This window comes from Martes martes, assembly GCF_963455335.1.
Source record: "Martes martes genome assembly, chromosome: 1".
NCBI classification, from domain to species: Eukaryota; Metazoa; Chordata; class Mammalia; order Carnivora; family Mustelidae; genus Martes; species Martes martes.
In genome coordinates, this window is record NC_137888.1 from 155427300 (window position 1) to 155448160 (window position 20861).

Sequence of the window (20861 nt, forward strand, 5' to 3'; positions counted from 1 at the left end):
CCTACCTTAAAGAGATGTCTTTATTGTTCTCTCTCATCTTCGCTCTTTGAACCCTTCCAATCAGGCTCTTGCTGCTGTCACCCCACTATAACTGCTTTGCTCAAGGTCAGCAGTGACCTCCATGTGCTAAAAACCAGTGGTCAGCTTTTAAAACCAGCTTTGAGATGTAATCCACATAGCACACAGTTCACCATTTGTACAATTCAGTGCTTTTCACTGTATTCTCAGTTGGTGTAACCATTACTGTAAAGCCAAAAAGAAACCTGTACCAGTTTGCACTTCCTCCCTTTCAGCTCCCCACCGCAACCTTAGCCCCTGGTGACCACTAACCCCAGTAGTCAGCTTCTCACCCATGGTAGCGTTTGATGAGTTGGTCACCCTTCTTCATAAACCTCCTATCATTCTGGACCCACTTCCACCTCGCTATTCTTCATCCCACTGGCTCTTCTCCCAACCTCTGAACTTGGAGTACCCCAGGGTTCATATCTGGATCGTTCTCTGCACTTTCTGTCGGTCATCCCATTCAGTCTAAAGTTTACATGCAGATAGAACCAAAAAATATATGTAGCCTACCTCCCAGGAACATCCGATTCCAACAACCTATTTGACTTATCGACATGGATGTGTCTAATAAGCATCTAAGTTTTTACATGCTCAAAACTTAAACCTTTCCTTCAAATCCTTACCTTCTTAAAGCTTCCCTTCTCATCAGTAGTGGCTCCAAACCTTTTGCACAAGTCAAGAACCTGGGTATCCTTCCCTCTATCATTCCAATATCCAAGCCATCAGCAAATCTTAAGTACCATTCAAAAAAGGACCCGTTCTTACTGCCTTCCCTGCTGACCCTCTAGTCCATGATGCCCTCATCACAATTGGACAACTAAATGCCTCCTGGATGGTCTTGCTGCTTTTGCCCTTGCCTTTTTCTTGTCTGTTCTCTGTACAGCAGGTTGAGTGATCCTTTTAAAAGCTAGAGCATGTCATGTTTTAATGAAAGGTGTTTTCCAAATATTTGAGGATTTTCCACATAAGTTTCTGTTACTTATTTCTAGTGCAGGTCTGATTTGTCCAGAAATCATGCTTTGTATAATTGAAATCTTTTAAAACTTACCAAAACTCTTCTTATGGCTCAGCTAATGGCCTTTTTGGTGAATGTTTTTGTGAGTGCTGCAAAAGTGCAGTTGTTGGTAAAGTGTTCTACACGTCAGTCCCAGTTGCTTATTAATGTCGTCAAGTCTTCTGAATCTTCACTGATTTTCTGTCTCATATCAGTTAGTGAGAGAGGAGTATTGAAATCTAGAATTGTGGATTGGCCTATTTCTCCTTTTAGTTCTAATGGCTTTACTTCACAAAATTTGAAGGTTTGTTGTTAGACACATACACATTTAAGATTCTTAAGTCCTGATGGACTGGCCTTTTTCATCATGTTCAAATGTTCCTCTTTATCTCTGGTAAACGATTCTTTGTCATAAACTCTACTTTGTGTGATATAGCCACTCTAGCTTTCTTTGATTGGTGGGAGTATTTCTTTTTCCATCCTAACTTTTACCCTATAGGTGTCTTTATATTTAAGGTAGAGTTGTTTTGGTTTTGGGTGTTTTGTTTCCTTTTTATGGACAGCGTATAGTGGGGTCTTGCTTTTTTTCCCTAACCTGCAAATCTTTGCCTTTTATTTGCAGTATTTTAGGTCAAGTACATTTAGTGTAATTATCAACATGGTTGAATTTAAATCTACAATCTTTCTGGTTTTCTATTTGTCTCGTGTTTCTTGTTTTCCCCTCTTTACTATGTTCTTTTTGTTTAACTGAGCTTTTTGTTTAACTTTTTATTGGCTTACTGGTTGTGCATCTTTAACTTTTTAGTGGTTGCTATAGGGATGGTTTTATATATATATTTATAGCACATTGTTTTTATTTATGTAATATACATAATATATAGATAAGTGATATATATATAAAACTGCAATCTACCTCATGTAGAATGTAAGAAACTTACAACTGTATTTCCACTTTCCTCTTTGTGCTATTGGAGTACATTTTATTTTTATATATGCATAAATATATTTGTCTTAAATTGTTTTCTTTCTAAGAGATAAAACAGAAGGGGGAAAAGTCTCTTTTACCCACATCTTACCATCTCCAGCATTCTTCAATTCTCTCTGTAGATCCACATTTTGGTATTTTCCTTCTGTCTTTAGAATTTTAAATTTTCATACAGTGCAGGTCTGCTGGCAATATATTCTATCTGCTTTTGCTTGTCTAAAAAAGTACTTTTACTTAATTCATGAAGGAAATTTGCATTGGGTATAGACTTCTAGGTTGATTTTTATTGCAATGCCGGACAATACATGTTACATTGTTGAATGCTAGACTTTTCTATTCATGTAAAAAGTGTTGGTTTTCATTTTGGCATATAGTTACTTGGAAGCAGGGAGGTCCTTTGGAGTTTTGCTTCTAGAGTGTTTTAGGACAGATCCAGAGCTGTCTCTAGGGCAATTTGACCCACACTGATACAATACGTCCTAAGCACTCCAATGAAGTGATATGTCACTCCACTGGAGGACACATCAGACTTCAGGATGCACCTTGCCTTGCTGTCCTCCACATCTGCCCACGGGGCTCTGGGAAGGGATAGGTGAGAAAGGGAAATGGGACTTGAGGCCTCCTTGAGCTAAGGGTACCCAAGCACCTTGTTGACTGACAGCACATCGTGTTTCTGAGGACCCTTGACTCCAGAACTGAGCACCTACTGGACACCCCACTCCAAGCAGGGTGCGACACGGGTTGAGAAGTTAGGAGGAGAAAAAAACTGAATCTTGGTCCTCGTGTGTTCATAATGCCCTTGAATCACACATGAGGATCCAAATTCAACCTAGATGAAGATCAGAGATGACATGTTACAGGGCACTGCTGGGAGGGTCCAGAGAGTTCCAAGGAGGGTGAGTCTGGGGAGTGAGTCCGAATCAACTGCCGGGGATGGAGAGCTGAAGAGCTGGGCAGATGCAAATCATTGGGCCATGTAGGTGCCAGGAGCCAGCTGTGGACTTTGCTAAGGAGAGTCCACTTTGCTTCTTGGCTCCCTCATCCTTTCACCAGGATGCTAATCTTTCCAGACTGGAGGACTGGAAGAACTGGGAGTTGGAGGGCACAGCTGGAAGGAGTGGACTGAGCAGAAGGCATGCATGAAGGGCAAGTGACACTGAATCAGTGCCCGTTGTGTGTGGCCCCAGGCTTGAAGGGTCCCCTCGATTTAATGTTCTGCTCCTAGTTTGTCATCTTGAAATTCTTAAAAACGTTCAAGCAAGGGGACTGTGTTTTCATTTTGCACTGGGCCCCTTGGGTTCTGCCCCTGACAGAGAGATTCCTTGCAGATCTGTATTCCACAAGTATGGAAGGTCATCTCAACCTGGAGAAGGGGGGACTCTGGCAAGAGCACAGACCCTGAGGGAGCAGCAAAGGCCAGAGACAGGAGCCCAGGCCACCTCCAGTGTGGGGTAAGAGAGAGCATCGAGGAGGCAGGGAGCAGAGACCACTGACTGCAAGGCCAGCAGGCGAGCCTGAGAACTCCTTGCTGAGGCCGAGTGGTCTGTGGATCAGCTCTGAGCACCAGAGGCTCCCCTGAGCTTGTGGAGAATGAGATGGAAGCAGGTTCTTGGAGGGCTCTCTGAGAAGAGTCTGGAGCGAGGCGGAAATGGTAAAGTGAGCGTGTGGGTGTCCCTTTGATCTGTCCACACTGAAGGACGGGCAGACGGGCAGCGCACTGCCCCTTCCTCACCATGCGGGCCCTGAGGCTCACAGAGATAAGGGCCTGCCCAGGGATCTGGTCCCAGAGCTCACTCCTCAGCTTGCCCACCCGGATGGCGAGAGGTGAGATCCCCTCGACATTACCTGTGACCTTCTAATACCAGCGGTATTAGAGCCAGGCAAAGCAGTATTAAGCCTTGACCTGTACAGTTCCACTTCAACCACACTGGAGCTCATACCTGACCTGTGTATATGCATCTTGTTACCTTTCTAAAGCCTGAAATTACCACATTCGGAGACACAGCTGGTCCTTGGGGATTGTGGACCTGTAGGTGAGACCAGATTGGGCAGCTTATCACACACACTGTGAGGCGAGATCATTTAGAGTCAAGGCTGAAAGCTGGTCTCGAGACATTTCCCCAGGAATTTCAGCCGGCTGCTGCTTCCCTGGGCTGGATGGGTAATCCCTGGGGCCCGCCACCTGGGAGGAAGTATCTCTCGGTCCCCAAGATGTCCGGGATCTGTTAGGAAACTGGACCTTCAGTGTGTTAGTGTAGAAAGCACAGTGACGACCCAGCCTGATGGACACGCAGGTTAGGGGGAAGCCCGCCTCATCGATGGGTTGGTTCGAGTGGTTGATGCAAACCCCAACCCGCCTCCTCCCTTCAGGAGTGGCCCAGAGGTGCGGTGCTGCAGAATGGCTTCCAGCGACTCTGCAGGGCCCAGGGCCGACGGGGGTCAGGGAGGGTGGGTGGGCAAAGAGAAACCTCTCCCCTCCCCTGCCTGCGGTCATTCCTGCCACGCTCCAGGTCTCCCTGGCTGTACGGGGCTGCCTGCACCCGTGATGGACAAAGCCTGGAGGGCCTGTTTTCAGCCTTGCCTCAGCCTCTGTCAGAGGGGTGACATAACCGGTTTCCCTTTTTCGAGCCAGACAGCTGTGTAAAGGGAGGCATGTCCCTGTGTCTACACTGGAGCTGCCTTCTGGTTAATTATTCAGCACTCTGCCATGATTTCCCCGGTGCTGAACAGCCCTTTAAAGTGAGGATTCGGCCTCAAGGCTGGTTGTGCCCTCCTGGGCCTGTCGGAGTCTGGGGACAGCCGTGGGGTTCTGCTCCCCACGAGGGGCAGCAGACCTAGACTAAACCTGGCTCTGCCCGCTGCGTCCTCCTTCCTGGGCCTCGGAATGCTCGGGGTGAGGAAGAGAGGACAGTGAGAGGGGAATGGGCCACGTGCTCTGGCCACTTCGTGCCCTGTGTCCTCCTTCCCCAGTCTAGAGAGGAGGCCAGGATGCCTGCGGGCCCTGTGTCATCGGCGTGATCCATGCCACACATAGGGCATGAGGCCGCCATCCCTCCTGGACTTATTTACTCATCACGTGAAGCCCATATACCAGTCAGCAAAGAGATCAGCACCCCCTTCTTCCCCTGACTGGCCCAAATGTCCCAGGGGCCTGTAGCAGGCCGGGGCACATGGGGGTCCCCACAGCTGGCACCCCGGGAGTTGAGAGGCCTCTGGACCACCTCCTATTCAGGCCCGGGGGCCCCGGGTGGTGGGTGGGGAAGTTCCCCCACCTGGCACCATGCAGACAAGGAATTGGGGAAGGAAGCTAGCTACTTCTGGGGAGAAGCCAGAAAGGCCTCTGCCCCCGCAGTGGCTCTCAAACCTCAGTGTGAGTGGTGTTGACTGCGGGCATCTTCAGAGATGCGACTCTGGGGCCAACCTGCTCTTATCCTCGTCCTCAGGCCCAGGGGGCAGGGAGCAGGGCACCTGCTTGAACAACGTCCAGGGGCTGCGTTCGTGGGGTGGGTGGAGGGGACAGTGGAGGGGACACAAACATCCTCTGAGCAGCCTAAGCCAGTCCCACCGCCACGGGGCCCCAGTCCTCGCCTTGCCGCCCATCCGGGGTGGGCCTGGGTGGGGCCCCCTGGCCGGCTTGCCAGTGTCCCACCGCCTTCCCGGGTGCCCACTTCACGGATGAGAAGACCATCAATGGGCCTTCAACAGGACCAGAAAAAGTGTCTTCCTTCCCCTGAAAAGGCCGTGGTCCCTCTTGTGACTGGGACGAATGGATGATCCCAAGCTGAAGGATACAGCTGCCCTGGCTTGGGGGCCGCGTCTTTCCTCCAGGCTCCGGTGGCCTCCTGGAGGCGCTGGGGGCTCCAGGCTCATGTCCCCCACTCTTCAAGCCCCCCTTGGGGGAGCGTGGGGGACAGGGAGCCAAGCCTGGCCTGCTTCTTCAGACTTGGCCTTGTTGCCTGCTGTTGGCCAAGGGTTGGGGCCAGGTACCGTCCTCGCAGGGTCGTGGGATTCTTGGAGTAACTCAGCTGGAGGATCCCAGGCCTTCTTCCTTCTGTGGCTAGTGTCCTGGGGAAGAAAGCGTGGGAGCTGCTGAGGAGAGCGCGGGAGGCAGACCGCTCAGTGCCGGCTGTGGTAGGATCCTGGCAGATGTGGGCCCACGAGCAGTGTGGAGAGTGGCCGCACTGCTAGGGGAAGCCTGTGTGCCTCAGCTTCCTCATCTATAAAAGAGAACAATATAAGGAAACCGAGGCCCGCACGGTGTGTCAGGGAGGGCAGTGGGCTCCTGGCCTCCAGCTTCATCGTAGGGCTGGGTATCCCTGGGTATCCTGGCTTCTGGTTTCCTCCCCTAAGCCACCAATATAAAGGGGTGTCCTCAGGTCTGAGCGTCTGAGCTGCTGCTGAGGAGTGGGGCAGTGCGGCCCTCAGGAGGGACAGGAGGTCCACACTGTCTGACCCCCTCTTCCCAAGGCTGCAGCCAGGGGCTGGACTCGGCCAGCAGAAGTCTGGGCCTCATCAGAGGGACACTCCAGGGTCTCTGTGGCACCTGTGTGGCGTGTGACAGCCCGGCTGTCTACTGGGGTGTCCACAGATGTCCCACTGATGGTGTGAGGGGGGTTGGGCTGAGGCATGAACCAGGCCATGGCCAAACCGTACCAGGGTCAAGGCCCACTGACAATCTATGGGCTTAGGGACAATCAGCATCCCAGGGCCTCAGCGAGGTGAGTGGGGTGGATGGTGGGGAGCATCGGCCATGGGGAGAGACTGCTGGGTGCCTTCCCCAGTGGGGTGTGCAGAGCCTTCTAGCGAGTTGGGGGAGCAGTCCTTGGCCCTTTCCAGCCCAGCGGGAGCCGTGGTCCCCTTGGGGCCGAGGTGTTTTTTCGCTGTCCTCCAGGAAAGCCAGGGCCGACTGGGCCGGGGGTCCCGACACTCGGGTTCCACCTTCTCTGGCTGACCACAGTGTGGGCAACCCCTCTGCCCACCCCTGAGAAACCCAGGGCTGGACTCCTGAGGCTCCTGTTCGTCCAAGCCTGATCCACCCGTGGGGAGCTGCTGCTGGAGCCCCGTTGGTACTGCTCCCTCATGGGACAGCATGGGGCCGAAGACCCGGAGTCCACGTGTGTCAAGGCAGGCGGGGTCCTCCTCTCATGCCCACTCTGGGGGCCAGGTGGGCTGCAGACGTGGGAGCGTGGTGCTCGCTTGCTGCCATCCTCCGGGACACTGGGAGAACTGGGGAACAGAGCAGGGAGGCCCGGGGCAGTGGGCAGGAAGTGGAGCAGGGCTGTGGCTTGACTCTGTAGGTGGGAGTGAGGCCAGAAACAAGAGAACAAATCAGTCGGCCGAAAAGTGGAGGGAGAAGCGCAGGGCGCAGGCTGTGGCGAGCAGTGCTGGGTGGGGACAGGGCAGCGTGGTCCTCCATGTCCCTCTCCACTCAGGAGGATAAGGGACCCCAGAAAGTGGAGCAGTGAAAGGTCCTGGCATCTCCCATGCCCGCTCCTGAGTACCCTCCATAAGCTGGAAGGCACAGAGCAGCTCTGGGGCCAGCAGACCTACACAGCACCCCCTACTCCCCACCTCCCTTTGACACAACCTGGCTGATCCCACGTCTAGCCTCCGTGTCCCTGTCGGCCCCGGTGGAGGCGAGTCCTGTGCGCACTGGCCTACCCCAGAGGCACCGTTTGCCCCCAACAGGGCAGTCTGCGCCCTGGTTAAGCTCTGCGCTTCTGCCGGTGGTACCGAGGAAGGGCACAGGGAGGTTCCTGGGAGAGACTGCCTCCAGTGCAGGGACCCCCGGTTCTGCACGGGAACCTCACAGGGTAAGGAGGGCCAGCCTGGAGAGCGGCCACCTGCAGCTGGGAGCCCAGGGGCAGGGAGTTAACTCCTGTTCATGGCCAGGACCTGTGGAAGACCAAGAGCTGGTCCAAGGACCCCATCGACACCTGCCCCTTCCGCAGCAAACACAGAACTCGGGCTGGACTGTGAGGAAACTCCTGGGGACTCGGTTTACTACCACAGTGGTGGCGGCCATTCACCAGGGCTGCAGAACCTGAGCATGTTCCAGAAAGTCTTCATCAAGCCTGGAACCACCACTGGATAGTTGGGCCCTGGTGCCTTAGACCAAGCAGGGGTTGGGTAGAGCCGACTCAGAAAGGTCCGCGCTGACTCGGCAGTCTGGCAGGACCCACCTGACCACACTGAGGGGCAGACGGGGGCGTCGGGCCTTCCAGCCGACTGCTGAACAGGTCCACTGAGGCCATCTCCACTCTGAGGTGAAGGAGAGAATCAAGGCGCTGGGCCCCCGAGGTAGACAGGTCTAGAAGCTAGAAGGTCCTCAGTCCCTTTCCCCAGCTGTTCTTTCCCCGGTGGAAGGAAGGGCCCATGGGTCTGTGGTGCCCTGTTGTGAGGAACATGGGCCCAGGCACAGAGGGTCCGGCTGCTGCACGAGGCTGAGCCGGAGAGCTGGTAGGGAAAGGGAGCCAGGCTCTGCCCTCCCGGGTGACACTTGTGGTCAGACGAGGTAAGACACAGCCAGGGGAGCAGCCTGAGCTCCAGGGTTACCGCTTTTGTGCCCGTGAAAGAGGTGTGTGCTGCCCTCTGGGCACAGGCACGGGGTGGATGGCACCCTTGGGCAGAAGCTCTCTTCTTCTGTGGGGGGTGAGCCCACACCAGGGTGCCGGGTGCAATGGGCATGAAAGCAGCCCCAGGGGCCCCTGCATTCCCATGAAGGGATGGGCTCCAGTGGCAGCGGAACCTCCTGAGAACTGGCTGGGCCTGGCCACAGGCTTTGCAAGTGGCACACAGGTGCCCAGCCTCAAGCAGAGCCCCACTCTCAGCTCGGAGCTCTAACGACCTGACTAGGGCTCGTTTCAGAAGGAGGGCCTTTTCAGTCCACGTGCGGTAAGCAGGAGTCAGAGAGGTACGTGTAGCCTTTAATAGCTCAGTTACTATGGTTTTTGTTGAGAAAGGGTCTGTTCACATACTGCAAAGGAGAACCAGGCAAGAGGTATCTGGAGCTGTCCAGGTGCTGGAAACACTGGCTCACCCCTGTCCCTCTGCAGGGAGGCCCCGCAGGAAGCCCCCGCACTTGGCCTGTTGGTGGCCCGCTGGCGGTGCGGTGGGCACACCCCCTGACACGCCGCCCAGCCCCCGGGCTGACCACCGCTGTGAGGGGCGCACAGGGAGCGGCGGTCCACCACAAGCCAGGCTCTGGGCCTCGGTCGTGCTGCTGCAGGGGCATGGGGGCCCTCGGCGGGGACAGGAAGGAAGGCGCAGGCTGGGCGGGGGACTGGGAGGGGTTGGGTCTCAGCTGCCCTCTCCGTGGCCCATACCGGGACACCGCAGAGGGGAGGAGGGGCCGCCGCTACTTGCGGCCACACCCTGGGTCTGGGTTCAGGGGCCGCCATGTTGCTCCAGGTGCCCCTCTGCCCTCGCTCAGGGCGGCCCGGGTGGGCGCTCAGGCCTCCTCCTCCTTATTGCCTTCCCTTGAGTCCTCCTTCAGGTTCTGGGCCATGAGCTTCATTTGCTGTTGAGAGAACACAGAACACGGGGTGAGCCATGCCAGCTTGCATGGTGGCCCCCAGGAGAGGGGGACACAGGCTCCCGCCCCCTCTGTGAGAGGCCCTGGGTGGTGGTGTCCATTGAGCTCCATCACAGCACACTCTGTGGCCCAAGAAGCCGGGAAGTGGGGGCACTCTGACACTGCCCACGGTCTCCCCAGAGTGCAGAGCCCCCACTACTGACCCCGAAGAGATGGGAGCCTGCAGGCGTAGGCTGGGAACATCGTGTTGTGTGAACCTCCTAGCCCAGTGGGGAATCTACTGAGGCAGAAATGAGAAGCAGCAGCTGGAATCTCCTCCTCCCTGGATCCCCAGGGCCAGTGGGGAGGGGAAAGGGCAGAGCAGGGGCCTGGAGCACTGACTTGGGGCCAAGTCCTTGCTCTGTGCCTGTAAACTTGGTGACCCTGGCAAGTGGACCTCTCTGAGCCTTTGTTTCCACATCTGCACGTGGGCAGTCACGGTGCATGTTTGCAAGGTGGCCACGGGGGTCACTGAACGTGAAGTCCCTGGCCCAGAGCAGATACGCCAAAACAACAGACATTTTCACCAGGCCTCTGACCCTAGGGCCACAGGACCATTCTGAGCCATTGAGCCATCCAGAGCCAGCAGGGCCATCCTATGAAATCTTCTAGAGAGCCAGGCCGAGACGGAGGGGCAGCCTGCCAGGCTCACAGGGAGGTGTCAGAAGGAGCCCACAGCCAAGGCAGCTGGGGGCGAGGAGGTCCTGCTGCTCCCAGTCCTGGGGTGCCCCCTGCCCATCCCCGAGGCCCCTAGAGCTCCCAGCCACCTCTGTCCCGTGCGTGCTAGAAAACATGACTATAGCTCTGCCCTGTTTGTTGAAAAAATGATCAACTCCTTTGGAATTTGGCTTAAAATACATACACTGATTTTTGATAACAGTTACTTACTTCTGGGAAAGACATAGCTCTGAGCACAAGCACTGCCGCTGCTCCAGGTAGCTGGGCGTCCCTCTTGGGGGCCCCCAGCACCACCCAGGGCTGGACACAATGCCATGCTCTCTCTGTTTCAGGGAGAGGAGTCCCATTCATACTCTGGAATCAAATGCCTCTGCCTCCTGATTCAACCCCATTTCACCCAGTGAGAATCCTTTAGATCTGTAGTACCTCAGGGGACGCCAGTTCACTCCGGACAGTCACTTTCTCTCAGTCTGGCGGCTGTCCCTCCCCCCATGAGCTGTGGAGGGGACTGCCCATGGTCTACACAGGAACAGGCTTCAGGGGATGGCTTTTATGGGGAAGGAGGCAGGTGAGTCACAGGGACCCGTGAGCTCCTGCTGCACGGGCCACAGCATTTCCCCAAGCCTCCCCACAGGGGCCGACACCAGCCTCAGGCCCCACGGCTGCGGGGTCTGCACAGCCTTCAGCCTGCCAGGGTGACAGTCTGATTTAGTTCTCAGGGCTGGAGCAGCAGAACTGCCAGGCCACGTGAGAGTCTCCCGGAAGTTACGTAGTGCATCTGCTCCCTTTTCTGTGGCTACTAGCACTTCCTATCCTCTAACGAGGCCACTTTCCCTGTTAACTGCCGATGTAAAATACAATCATAAGGTCACTGCCGACTCTTCTAGTTGGTGTCAATTAACACTTGAGGAGACCTTTTCAAATGTCTTTTTGTGAGAGAGAATATGAATCCATTTCCTGATTTGATAAGCAGCCATAAGAAATTAAAGGCTAAATAACATTAACTAAACTAGAACTAGAATGAGGATAAACTATTCCCTAGCTTGTCATGGAATCTTCTAGCCAGGCCTCCCTAGCGTTCCACATGGGGAGGTAAATCAAAGTGGGCTTTGGTCCAAAGGAGCCTGTGAGGCTCCCTGCAGGGTGCAAGCTGTTCTCCCATTCTGTGTGTGGCTATGGCTGGGAGGTCCCCGGCCAACAGGCGAAGGACCACGGAGCTGTCCTCAGATCTCCGAGGAGGGGGCGTCCTGCCCCACAGCGGCTAGAAGGAGGGTTCTGTCTGATGTGCCCTCTCCCCTGGATGACCCAGGCCAAGGTAGGAGCTTCACTCAGGACCGGGGAGGGATTCAGAACCCACCACCCCACCTGTGGCACCTGCCCTGCTCAGGGTGGCTCCTGAGCACAGGGGATGTATGGGAGGTCACGGGCTATCCACCCTGAGCTGCACTACTGGGAGCAAAGGCAGGAACGCTGGCCAGGGACTCCACCATCCTGTCAAGCCCCAGCCCAGGCAGCAGGAGTACCTGTCTCTACGAGTGCAGTGACCAGGCCCCTCCCTCTGCTGGGTTTGGCCAAGCCTGCCCACAGCCCTTTCCCTCAGTGGTGGCTCCCTCAGGGCCTGATCTGCCTTGTGGAGCATCCTGACCCCCACAGGAAACATGACCCATGGTGGGTGGGAAGGCTTGTGCTCCCCAGGCCTTTGCCAGTGTAGGGCTGAGCATCCTGGCTGCGAGGGGGGCAGATGCTTGGCTTGTCTCCCTGCATCTCCTGTCCTCCCTGCTGGACGTGGTAGCCAGTGGCCGAAGCAGAACTTCAGACCTATGGCTCAAGAAACGTCGGAGCAGATTAGAAGAAACAAGGTGCAGCAGCCTGCTTGCCACAGAAGGAGACTTAAACTGGTTTTGAGGTCGGTGAGTGACAGCCAGCCCTGTCCTGTGCAAACGGGCAGGCCTTCGCCATTCCTCCACTGCGCCTTGAGACGGGTTCTCTCAGGTAAGCCAGCTGCTGTCCATTACTCTTCTATCTGCTGTCATGAACTTGGAAAAGAACCCTAACCCCACCCTCCTGGTGCAGAGGAGCCAGGAGGCTGAGCCCCAGTCCACTCTGCTTCCCACATCTTCCCCTACTGGGGGAGACCGTGAGCACTCGCAGAATGAACTCCAGAAGCACAGATTTTCTAATCTGGAAGAACCTTGATAATCATTCAGTCCTGTGGCCACTTAAGAGTCTGGAGCGCCTCTTAAATGCAGACTCACTGGCCCCTCCCTGAGGTGCTGCTAACTCCCCTGTCTGTAGTGGGGTCCAAGGTCTCTGAATTTTAACAAGCCCTCGAAATTTCTCCCGACTTGGGAGACTCCGATTTGTTGCCTGCCATCTCTCACAGATCAGTAAGCTGGAGTGGAGGGGGATGAGCAGGTCCCTTCTAGGCCACACTGTGGGCTCAGGCCAGGAGGCAAAGAGCAGCCCTCTGGCACCAGGCTGCCTCCTGCAGCCCAGCTCTTTGGCCGCCTCTGCTCTTTAGCAGCCCTGCCTAGGGGGATGAGGTGGGAGGGAACAACATTATCCCCTAAACAAACAAACAAACAAACAAACAAACCTGGCTTCTTTAGGGATTCTTAAAGTCTTATTAAAAATATAAGAAAGATAATAGCACTAACATCTTCCCTACAAAAAGCATCAGAATGAAGAAAATGAAATCTTCCCTAATCGTGACTCATTAAAACACTCATGCTCCGAATAATTCTTTAAAAAGCCCAGACTGACTTCTTGCATCATTATTAGTAATGATTATCAGAGGAACCTAATCACGAAGTGTGTTGTTCAAATGCACAGCTTAACAGAAGAAAGGACACATAATCAGATCTATTTTTCCCTGTGGAGAAGCACAGAAATGCTTCCTGAGCCCTGCAGTGCTTTCTACAGACCTGGGATGACCCCTTCCCCCTCCTGGGCTGGTAGCAGAGACTCTCTGGCTGACCCCGCAGTCAGCTCCGGGATCTTTCTATTCACAGCACTCAGGAAATCACAACCAATGGATTACATTATTGCCCAATAGGAAATCTGTTAGCAGCTACTCCATTACCCCTTCCCCTCAAGAGCAACAACCACCCACAGAAAGACTCTATTTGGGCAGCTCCTGGCTGAAGGACAGAGAGAGCCTGTGCATTCACCTCTTCCTGTTTACTGGAAGCTTCACTGGCCAGGAGCTGGCTCTGTGCAGAGCTCAGAGGCTGCCATGCAGGCTGGCTGTTGGCCTCACGGGCTCAGACAGGCACTGTGTTCCCGGGGCCAGTTCAGTCCGGCAACGGCACCTGCGGCACCCAGCTCCCCCAAATCTTGCCTGTGGCCTCGCATGTGGAGGCCTGGTGATAGCGCCATGGCTGAGAGCACGCCCCCTCCCCACCTCCTTGCTGATGTAACTGGCTCCCCCAGGGCGAGTCTGTCACGAAGGCGAAGGTGGGTGGAAGGAAGCCACTCCAGCTCTAGGGAGCAGGAAGGAGCAGGCCTGGAAGCCTCCCTCGGGCACAGCCCTGACCACGCATCCCTCATTAGCACAAGCGAGGTCTTCTCTGGGTCATTCACTGACGAGGCCGAGGCTAAGCAACTTGTCTGAGGTCATGTAGCTAGAATCAAGGCAAAATTAAGCAAGGGTCTGGCTGTTCAGGTGAAAAAGAAAGTAAAGAATGGGACATTTTACACACACACACAAAATTTTCTTAAGTAATCTCTACACCCAGCATGGGGCTCAAACTCACAACCCCAGTGATCAAGAGTTGTGTGCTCTTCTGACTGACCCAGCCAGGTGCCTCAGGACTCTTTTTATTTGTTACATCTAGAGGAAAGCTTACCTCAAACAAGCAGGATTTTGGACATACACTAATACAATGGTGAAACACTCCAGCTCTGCCCCGGGAACTGGCAATGCCTTCAGGCTGTGACAAGCCCCACTGTAGTGGGGGAAGGGCAGGAGGGGCAGGGGCAGTGGCCCTTCAGGCCGTCCTGTGGGCATTGCCTACACCACCTCTCCCTCTGGGGGTGGCCTGGTTCCTCAGTATTTGACAAAACGTACAAAATGTGAGGTCTACTGACCATTAGACACGCCGGCGTTCTAAGTCCCACGTCCTCACCCCTGCCAACTGCTCTCCCAGTCACCTCATCTCAGGGGCCACAACCACCTGGTTGCTCGGATCAGAACTGGAGCCCTTATGGTGGGTGCTTCTGTGCCCCTCCTCTTCGGTCCGCCATGGGGCCCTGCTCACCCCGCCTGCCCAGCACACCCCCTGCTCTCAGTGCCGGCCTCGCACTCCTCAATGTCGTCATCTAAACACAGCCCAAGCCAGGTTTTAAAACAGGGGACAAGAACATGCAATCACAGAAGCTTCCCAGAGATTCTGGACTCAACCCCAGGTTGCTCAGCCCAGAAGGGCTGCCTGTCACTTTCACCCTCCACCGTGATTCCTGTGCTCCACACACACCATCTGCTTTTGTCAATGTTTATGTGAGGGTTTTTCCTGCTTTGATGTTCTATCCCACCCAGTGTGGACTCTCTGGAGAGGGGGCATGGCTCTGTCCCCACAGCCCACAACACAGCACTGCAAGCTACAGCCCGCACCCCGCCAATATGGGTGGAAGGGGAAGCACAGCCTGGAGCTCTGGGACATCCGGCATGATCACTGTTCAGCCCAGAGCTCGGCATGACTGCAGTGAACTGGGGAGTCTTCCTTTCTCGCGGGTATGTAAAGGAGACACACTCATATTCTTGAAGGCAACATCACTATCTGGATCACAGGTCTGTCGGTCACATGTATGGTGTCCCAAAAAGCCCACCGCAGCATGAGCTTTATGTCAGAAGGCCCAGGATGTCGTTCAGAGGCCGGTTACCTGCCCTGGTAGCAATGCAGGTCTGGGCCCCTTAGGCCTGTGGCTCAGTGGGAACAGGAATTGTGGTTCCCCCAAGCCCTCAGGTGTGGTTCTGGCTCAGGGGGTCTGCAATGACAGCCGGGGAGGTGGAGGGAGGAGCAGAGTCAAGGGCCACCAGGAAGGCTGCCGGATGACCAGCTTGATCCCAGCTGGAAACGAAAACCCTCCAAGATAAAAACCTAGCTCTAAAGAGGCTTTAGGACTTGGTGGCCCAGCCCAGCTCACCCAAAGGGTGACATTCCGGAGTCCACGAGTTCATTAATTGCACAGGCTGACTCTGGGGACTGTAAAATCAGTTTAACATTAAACAAATTTTATCTACTTTTAAAATTATCATTTAGGTCCTGCTTTCTCTGTGTAATTGGGATTCAGAGCTAAATTTCCAAAAGCAGAAACTAAAGGCTCTTGGAAGGAAAACTCCATAGATAGCCTGAGAATGCAAACTATTTTCTATAGAGTGTGAGGAGCCTGCAGAAGCCTAAGGCCTGCTTCCCAGCCATCCCCAGGTTTCTGGAATCAGAGAGCCAAGTACGTCTGATGAGCTACAGCCATCTCTGAAACCTGGGCTGCTAAAATTATGTGTCTGCTAAAGCTATGGAGTTCTATAGGTGGCTACAAGCTGCTGAATGCACACAAAAATGACAAAGTGAAATCGATGAGAAACTGGGCTACCTCACTGGGTTTGGGAAGTGCAGAAGGCCCTCATCTGGGCTGCTCATGGCCTCTGTCCTTCTGCAGTCCATCAGTGGGTTCTGGTATTTTCTATGAGGTATGGGTCCCTAAATACGATCCTCTCACTTATCCAAAATTCGCATGAGATCACCAAGTAATGAATGCAGCAGACCCTTTGCTGGCACCTGGGCTTTCAGCATGGGACGGGCACACTCCATCAAGATGGTTCCGCAGGGACTGTGGAGCACAGGCAGGCGTGTCCAGAGCACTAGCCCCATGCTTTATGCATGTTTTCTGTACCAGCTTCATGTCATTCTTGGCAACTTACTCCCTGCCTGCCCATTTCCTGCACTTCTAACTGTGCTTGTATATCCAAACTCTTTTTCCCTCCTGCTTTATTGATTTCACTTTCAATGTCTGTTTCATTCTATTGTTTTTGTGTAACTTGGTGACCAACAGTTACATCACAATACATACCAGATACTCTTCTAAATGCAATCTATTTACTCATTTGCTCCTCAGAACCACCCTATGAGAAACATCACATTGTCATCATGTTCAAGATGGAATCGAGGCCCAGGGAGGCTGAGAAGCCTGCCCAAGGTCACACAGCGCCCAGGAGGTTTGAGCCCAGCCTGCTGCTGCATCTCTGGTTTCACGCTGTTATGATGTCACGCCTAGGCCCCTGTGCTGGGAGACTCAGGGTCAGCTGGCTCACGCTTCCGTCTCGGGAGGGTTTGCTGAGATCTTTCTGATTCTTGGTAAGGTCTCAATTTTGTTCCCATCCCACCTGGCTCAGAGTCTCTGCTTCTGCTAAGTCTCTAAACCACCAGATTCTGGCTCTAGAACCTACCACGTTAACCCCTCTCCTGACCTGTAAGCACAAATTTAAGCAAGGTTTTAAAAAGTTGCTTACAACGCCAGGAAAGAAGTTTTAAGAGTTAAATTTTTTAAGAAGTCAGACATCCTTGGCTTTTTTTTTTTTCTCTTTTTTTAAACGGAAAGGCCTCTGAAGGGCACACGAGCCATTAAAAGTGGGAAATGCTGTGGGAATGTTAGTTGGCAAAATCACAAGTGCTCCAACAGCTCCAACACGGGAAGAAGGCTAGCGATGGTTGAACCGCTAAGGAGAGCCCCTCCAAGAAGGAAAATGGAAAGAACCAGGACTTAAATGTGGCAACAAAGTGCAGTTCACCAAGCACAGAAAGGGGAGTACAGACAGTCATACATTATTCAGGAACAACCAAGGTTAAAATAAGCGATGTCTCCTTCGTTAGATGAGGAGAGAAAACTGGTAACAGATGTTGCTTAAAAGGCAGCTGAACTGAATGGACGCATTTTGGAAACACCCAGACCCAAGTGTAGAGAAGAAGGATGGCTGGGCCCTGGAGTGCCTGGGGACACCCCGAAAGGGGAGACAGCCCAGCGGCAGCCTAGGCGGAAGGCGTTAACCCTGCCCTCCCCGTGGCCCGCCATGGGGGTCAGGTCAGAATGCAGACGGAATATGTGGAATCGAAATGTCATTAGAAATAACAAGAGCCAGAGTCCCTGAGACCAAAAGCAAGGTATGAGTAGCTCTAAGGAAATAAGAGAATATATAGATAAGACACTCAGTACTTCTGGAACGACCATCCACAGAGTGCATATCATGACCACAGAAGAAGGAGGGGATAAAAGGAAGGGTGAGGAAGACACAGAATGGGAGCCCTTGACGAGTCACAGAAGTCGGATGAAGGGGCCACCAATTCTGTATGAGAAAGGGGGAAAAATCATTTTGTGTTTTGGTAAATAATCACGTAAAAAGAATATGGTGGGGGTACCTGGGGGCCTCAGTCCGTTAAGTGTCTGACTCTTGGTTTCGGCTTAGGTCATGATCTCAGGGTCGTGAGATCAAACCCTGTGTCGGCTGCATACTCAGCACAGAGTCTGTTTGGGATTCTTCCCCCTTTCTCACCCTCCCCCACTCTTACCCCCCCTTTCTTTCTTTCTCAAATAAATAAATACATAAATACAATCTTTTTTTTTTTTAAAGGATGGTGGTCAGTTTGCCTCAAATCAGGGGACAAATAACTAAATTTCCTTTATAAATTGAGTTCCTTTTCGAATGGCACCTTTCACTGAAAGAACTAGGTCTCCAGGTGTGATGTTATTTTGCAGTGAAGCGCAGGAGACAGCCCTCCATCCACCCCATCTGCTACAATATGGTCCTGGGCCGTTCATCAGAAGAGAGGGAGGGGGATAATCTGATCGCTCTTCATCACCTGCGATACTGAATACCCAGTGATGTTACTTTACCAAGACAGGACTCCTGTGCTTCCGATCACCCAGATGACCAAGCGTCTGCAGGAGGCACTTCCTGGACAAGACTGTCATAGTGTCCCCTACTCAGGAACTGGCCTGCTCTTGATCTGACTATAGGAAGGATGTGCTGGGGCTTCAGGATGTAACTCCCTCTTTGTCTGGAAGCCCTGGGAGCCAAAGAAGGAGGTAGTGCTCTTCTCTCCCTGCATAAGCTTACACACAGGTCACTGGAGTCCCTTAGGAGATGAGACCCAGAGAGATTTTTGACCAGGCAAGGCATTGTCTTTATCTGCAGGTCCTAGGTGGACAGCAGGGGCATCCCAGGGCTCAGGCTGTGAGTGGAGAAGTAGACAGGGAGAAAGGACAGAAAGCACCCATGGTTCCTCCAAAGAAAACCCCCATAGGCTCACTGAAAGCCATGGCTGGGGGGCATTTAGGAACTGAGCAACTGAAACGTCAACAATTTGGTTGGGTCAATGTGATACACAAAGGCGTAAGAGCCCCAGGAAGAGAAATCAAAGGTCTCTAACAGGACCTCGACTGTGGGGTGAGTGGGTGGTGTGGAGGTCGGTCAGAGGGAACCTGGAGCCCAGCCTCTCATCCGAGTCCTGAGTCAAGGAGCAGGAGGGGCAGGATTTCACTGTGCCATGAAGCAGAAACCCAGACAGTTTAGAAAATAAAGGGCTGAGGTAAACAGTCCACTGAATTAAATATAGGAGACAGTCTACGCCCCACAGCAGGGTTTCAACTAAAGATTTTTTTCAATTTAAAATAAACATTTTTCATTAATATTAAGGGGGAATAACCTTTAATCTATGAAAACAATGCCATCAGTACTAACAAGGAGTGAGAGGGCAGGATGAATGGGCATGACCACACAGGGCGAGCTGCCTCTCTGCCCCAAGAGGCATCGGTACCCCTTCTGTGTGGCTGCCATGGGGGTCTGGGGTATGTGTAAGCACGGAAAGGGCTCCTGTCTGTTGCAGAGTGGTTCCAGCCTTTAGACACACCTCATCCATCACCAAAGCATCTTGTGAAAGATGTTTATAAAATGCATGCTCAATTTCAGACCGCAGAGAAAGCACATGCCACACACACCACCCCCCATCTTTAGGATCTTCCCAGAGCAGTGAGGTTGTTTCTCCCCATCTAAACACTGGATGGCTCTTTGATAAACACGGACATCTCTATCCTCTGTTAATCTAACAGTTCACAACCAATAATATGACTAAAACCCAACCAATAGTTGTAACATTGACTGCGATTTTGACAAGGCCACATTGCCTCCATTGCCTAAGTCATTGGCATGTTCCCCTCACCCCGGGTGGGGGAGGGCGGGGGTAGGATCCCGTCTCCAGCAGGTAAGAACGGCTGCCCTGGGTGCCCGTGCCGGGAGCCAGCAGGACTGCCACCATCAGCGCCCCTTCGGAGGAGCCTGGGCAAAGCTGGAGCCCGGGATGGTCTACTTGATCACACCTGATCTTCTTCTCCAACAAAAACACCCTCAGTGGAAGGTGGGGCTCTAGCCTCCATTCACTGGACATCCCTTTCCCTCAGAGAAGCTAAGGTCTACTCATTCCCATCTATTAGCCTCATTAAATGGAAAAATTCCTGCTTTTCACCTCCATCTTTTACTCCACTTTTCTTTCCATCGCCTTATATTCCCTCCTGGGTGAGTGGCAGCGACCGTAACCAGCACTGATGGCTGAATTTTGGGTGACGAGAATGTCACCGAACACACCAACACACCTCATTGCTGTGTCCCAGGGTCGTGAGCACATTTAGGCTGTCTAGCACGTCCTGAAATCTAGAACTGGAGTGACACAACGCTGTCCTAGTTGGTGCCATTGAAACCTATCCATGGCACCAAACCACCTCTGTCCCACGGATTATCTTTCCATTAACTTTCCTCTGAGGGGACGGGGTCCGGGTCAGACTTTCTAACAGGTGGAGTTAGAAGCAGGCTAGATGACTTTTTTTAAGTTCATGTCTATGGTATAATACAGGCATGAAATTCACTGCTTCTGTGAGGAAGAAAGGACTTTTTTTTTTTTGCAAACATGTTTCTTAGAGATCAAAGACATCTAAGAACCTAGTGTTACCAGAACACAGAGTCTAGATGAAGAAGAAATGGGAGCATTCATGACTGACACCCCACATACAGTCTGGTCAGACCCGGTGAGGTTTCTTCCAAGTGTGCACGTGCTCCGGGGGAGACGTGGCCCAGTATGTGTTGGTGTTACATGAGCCAAAATGGGGTTTTCTAAATTGCAATGATTACAGTTTCACTGAAATTAATTACGAAACCGATCCTAGGTGAGCCCCTCAGTGCGTCATACATGTACCCCTCTAGGCCTTGAAGATCAGCACTCCCAGGTATCAGGGGAGGCTCTGAAAGGCAGCATGAACAAATGCATGGGCTTACCCCTTTTATGACCCTATTCCAAAGGCTCTTTTGTGTTCTCTCCAAGATAACAGAAGGAGAATAATAGTTACTTTATTATTTTAAATGCAACACCACAGGTTTACTTTGTCCATCTAATGGGAATATGAAAGTTCTGATTGTTCTTAGGCCCTAAATGCACGATGTACAAATGGACTTAGAAGATGTTCTTGGTTCTTTGGGTGAGGCCAATATTACTAAATTCAGGTGTTTTTTGGTTAAAAAAATGTTA

General features: G+C 52.9%; 1 protein-coding gene across 2 annotated transcripts in view; it reads right to left on the minus strand.

Annotated features, from left to right (window-relative positions):
• Positions 1-8947: 8947 nt before the first annotated feature.
• ANO10 (anoctamin 10) overlaps positions 8948-20861 on the minus strand; it is a 218966-nt gene continuing 207052 nt past the window's right edge. For both annotated transcript variants that reach the window (XM_080796633.1, XM_080796630.1), the window contains exon 13: positions 8948-9561. In XM_080796633.1, coding sequence (XP_080652759.1) covers positions 9493-9561 — 69 coding nt within the window. In that variant the 3' untranslated portion in view covers positions 8948-9492. The remainder of the gene's footprint in view (positions 9562-20861) is intronic.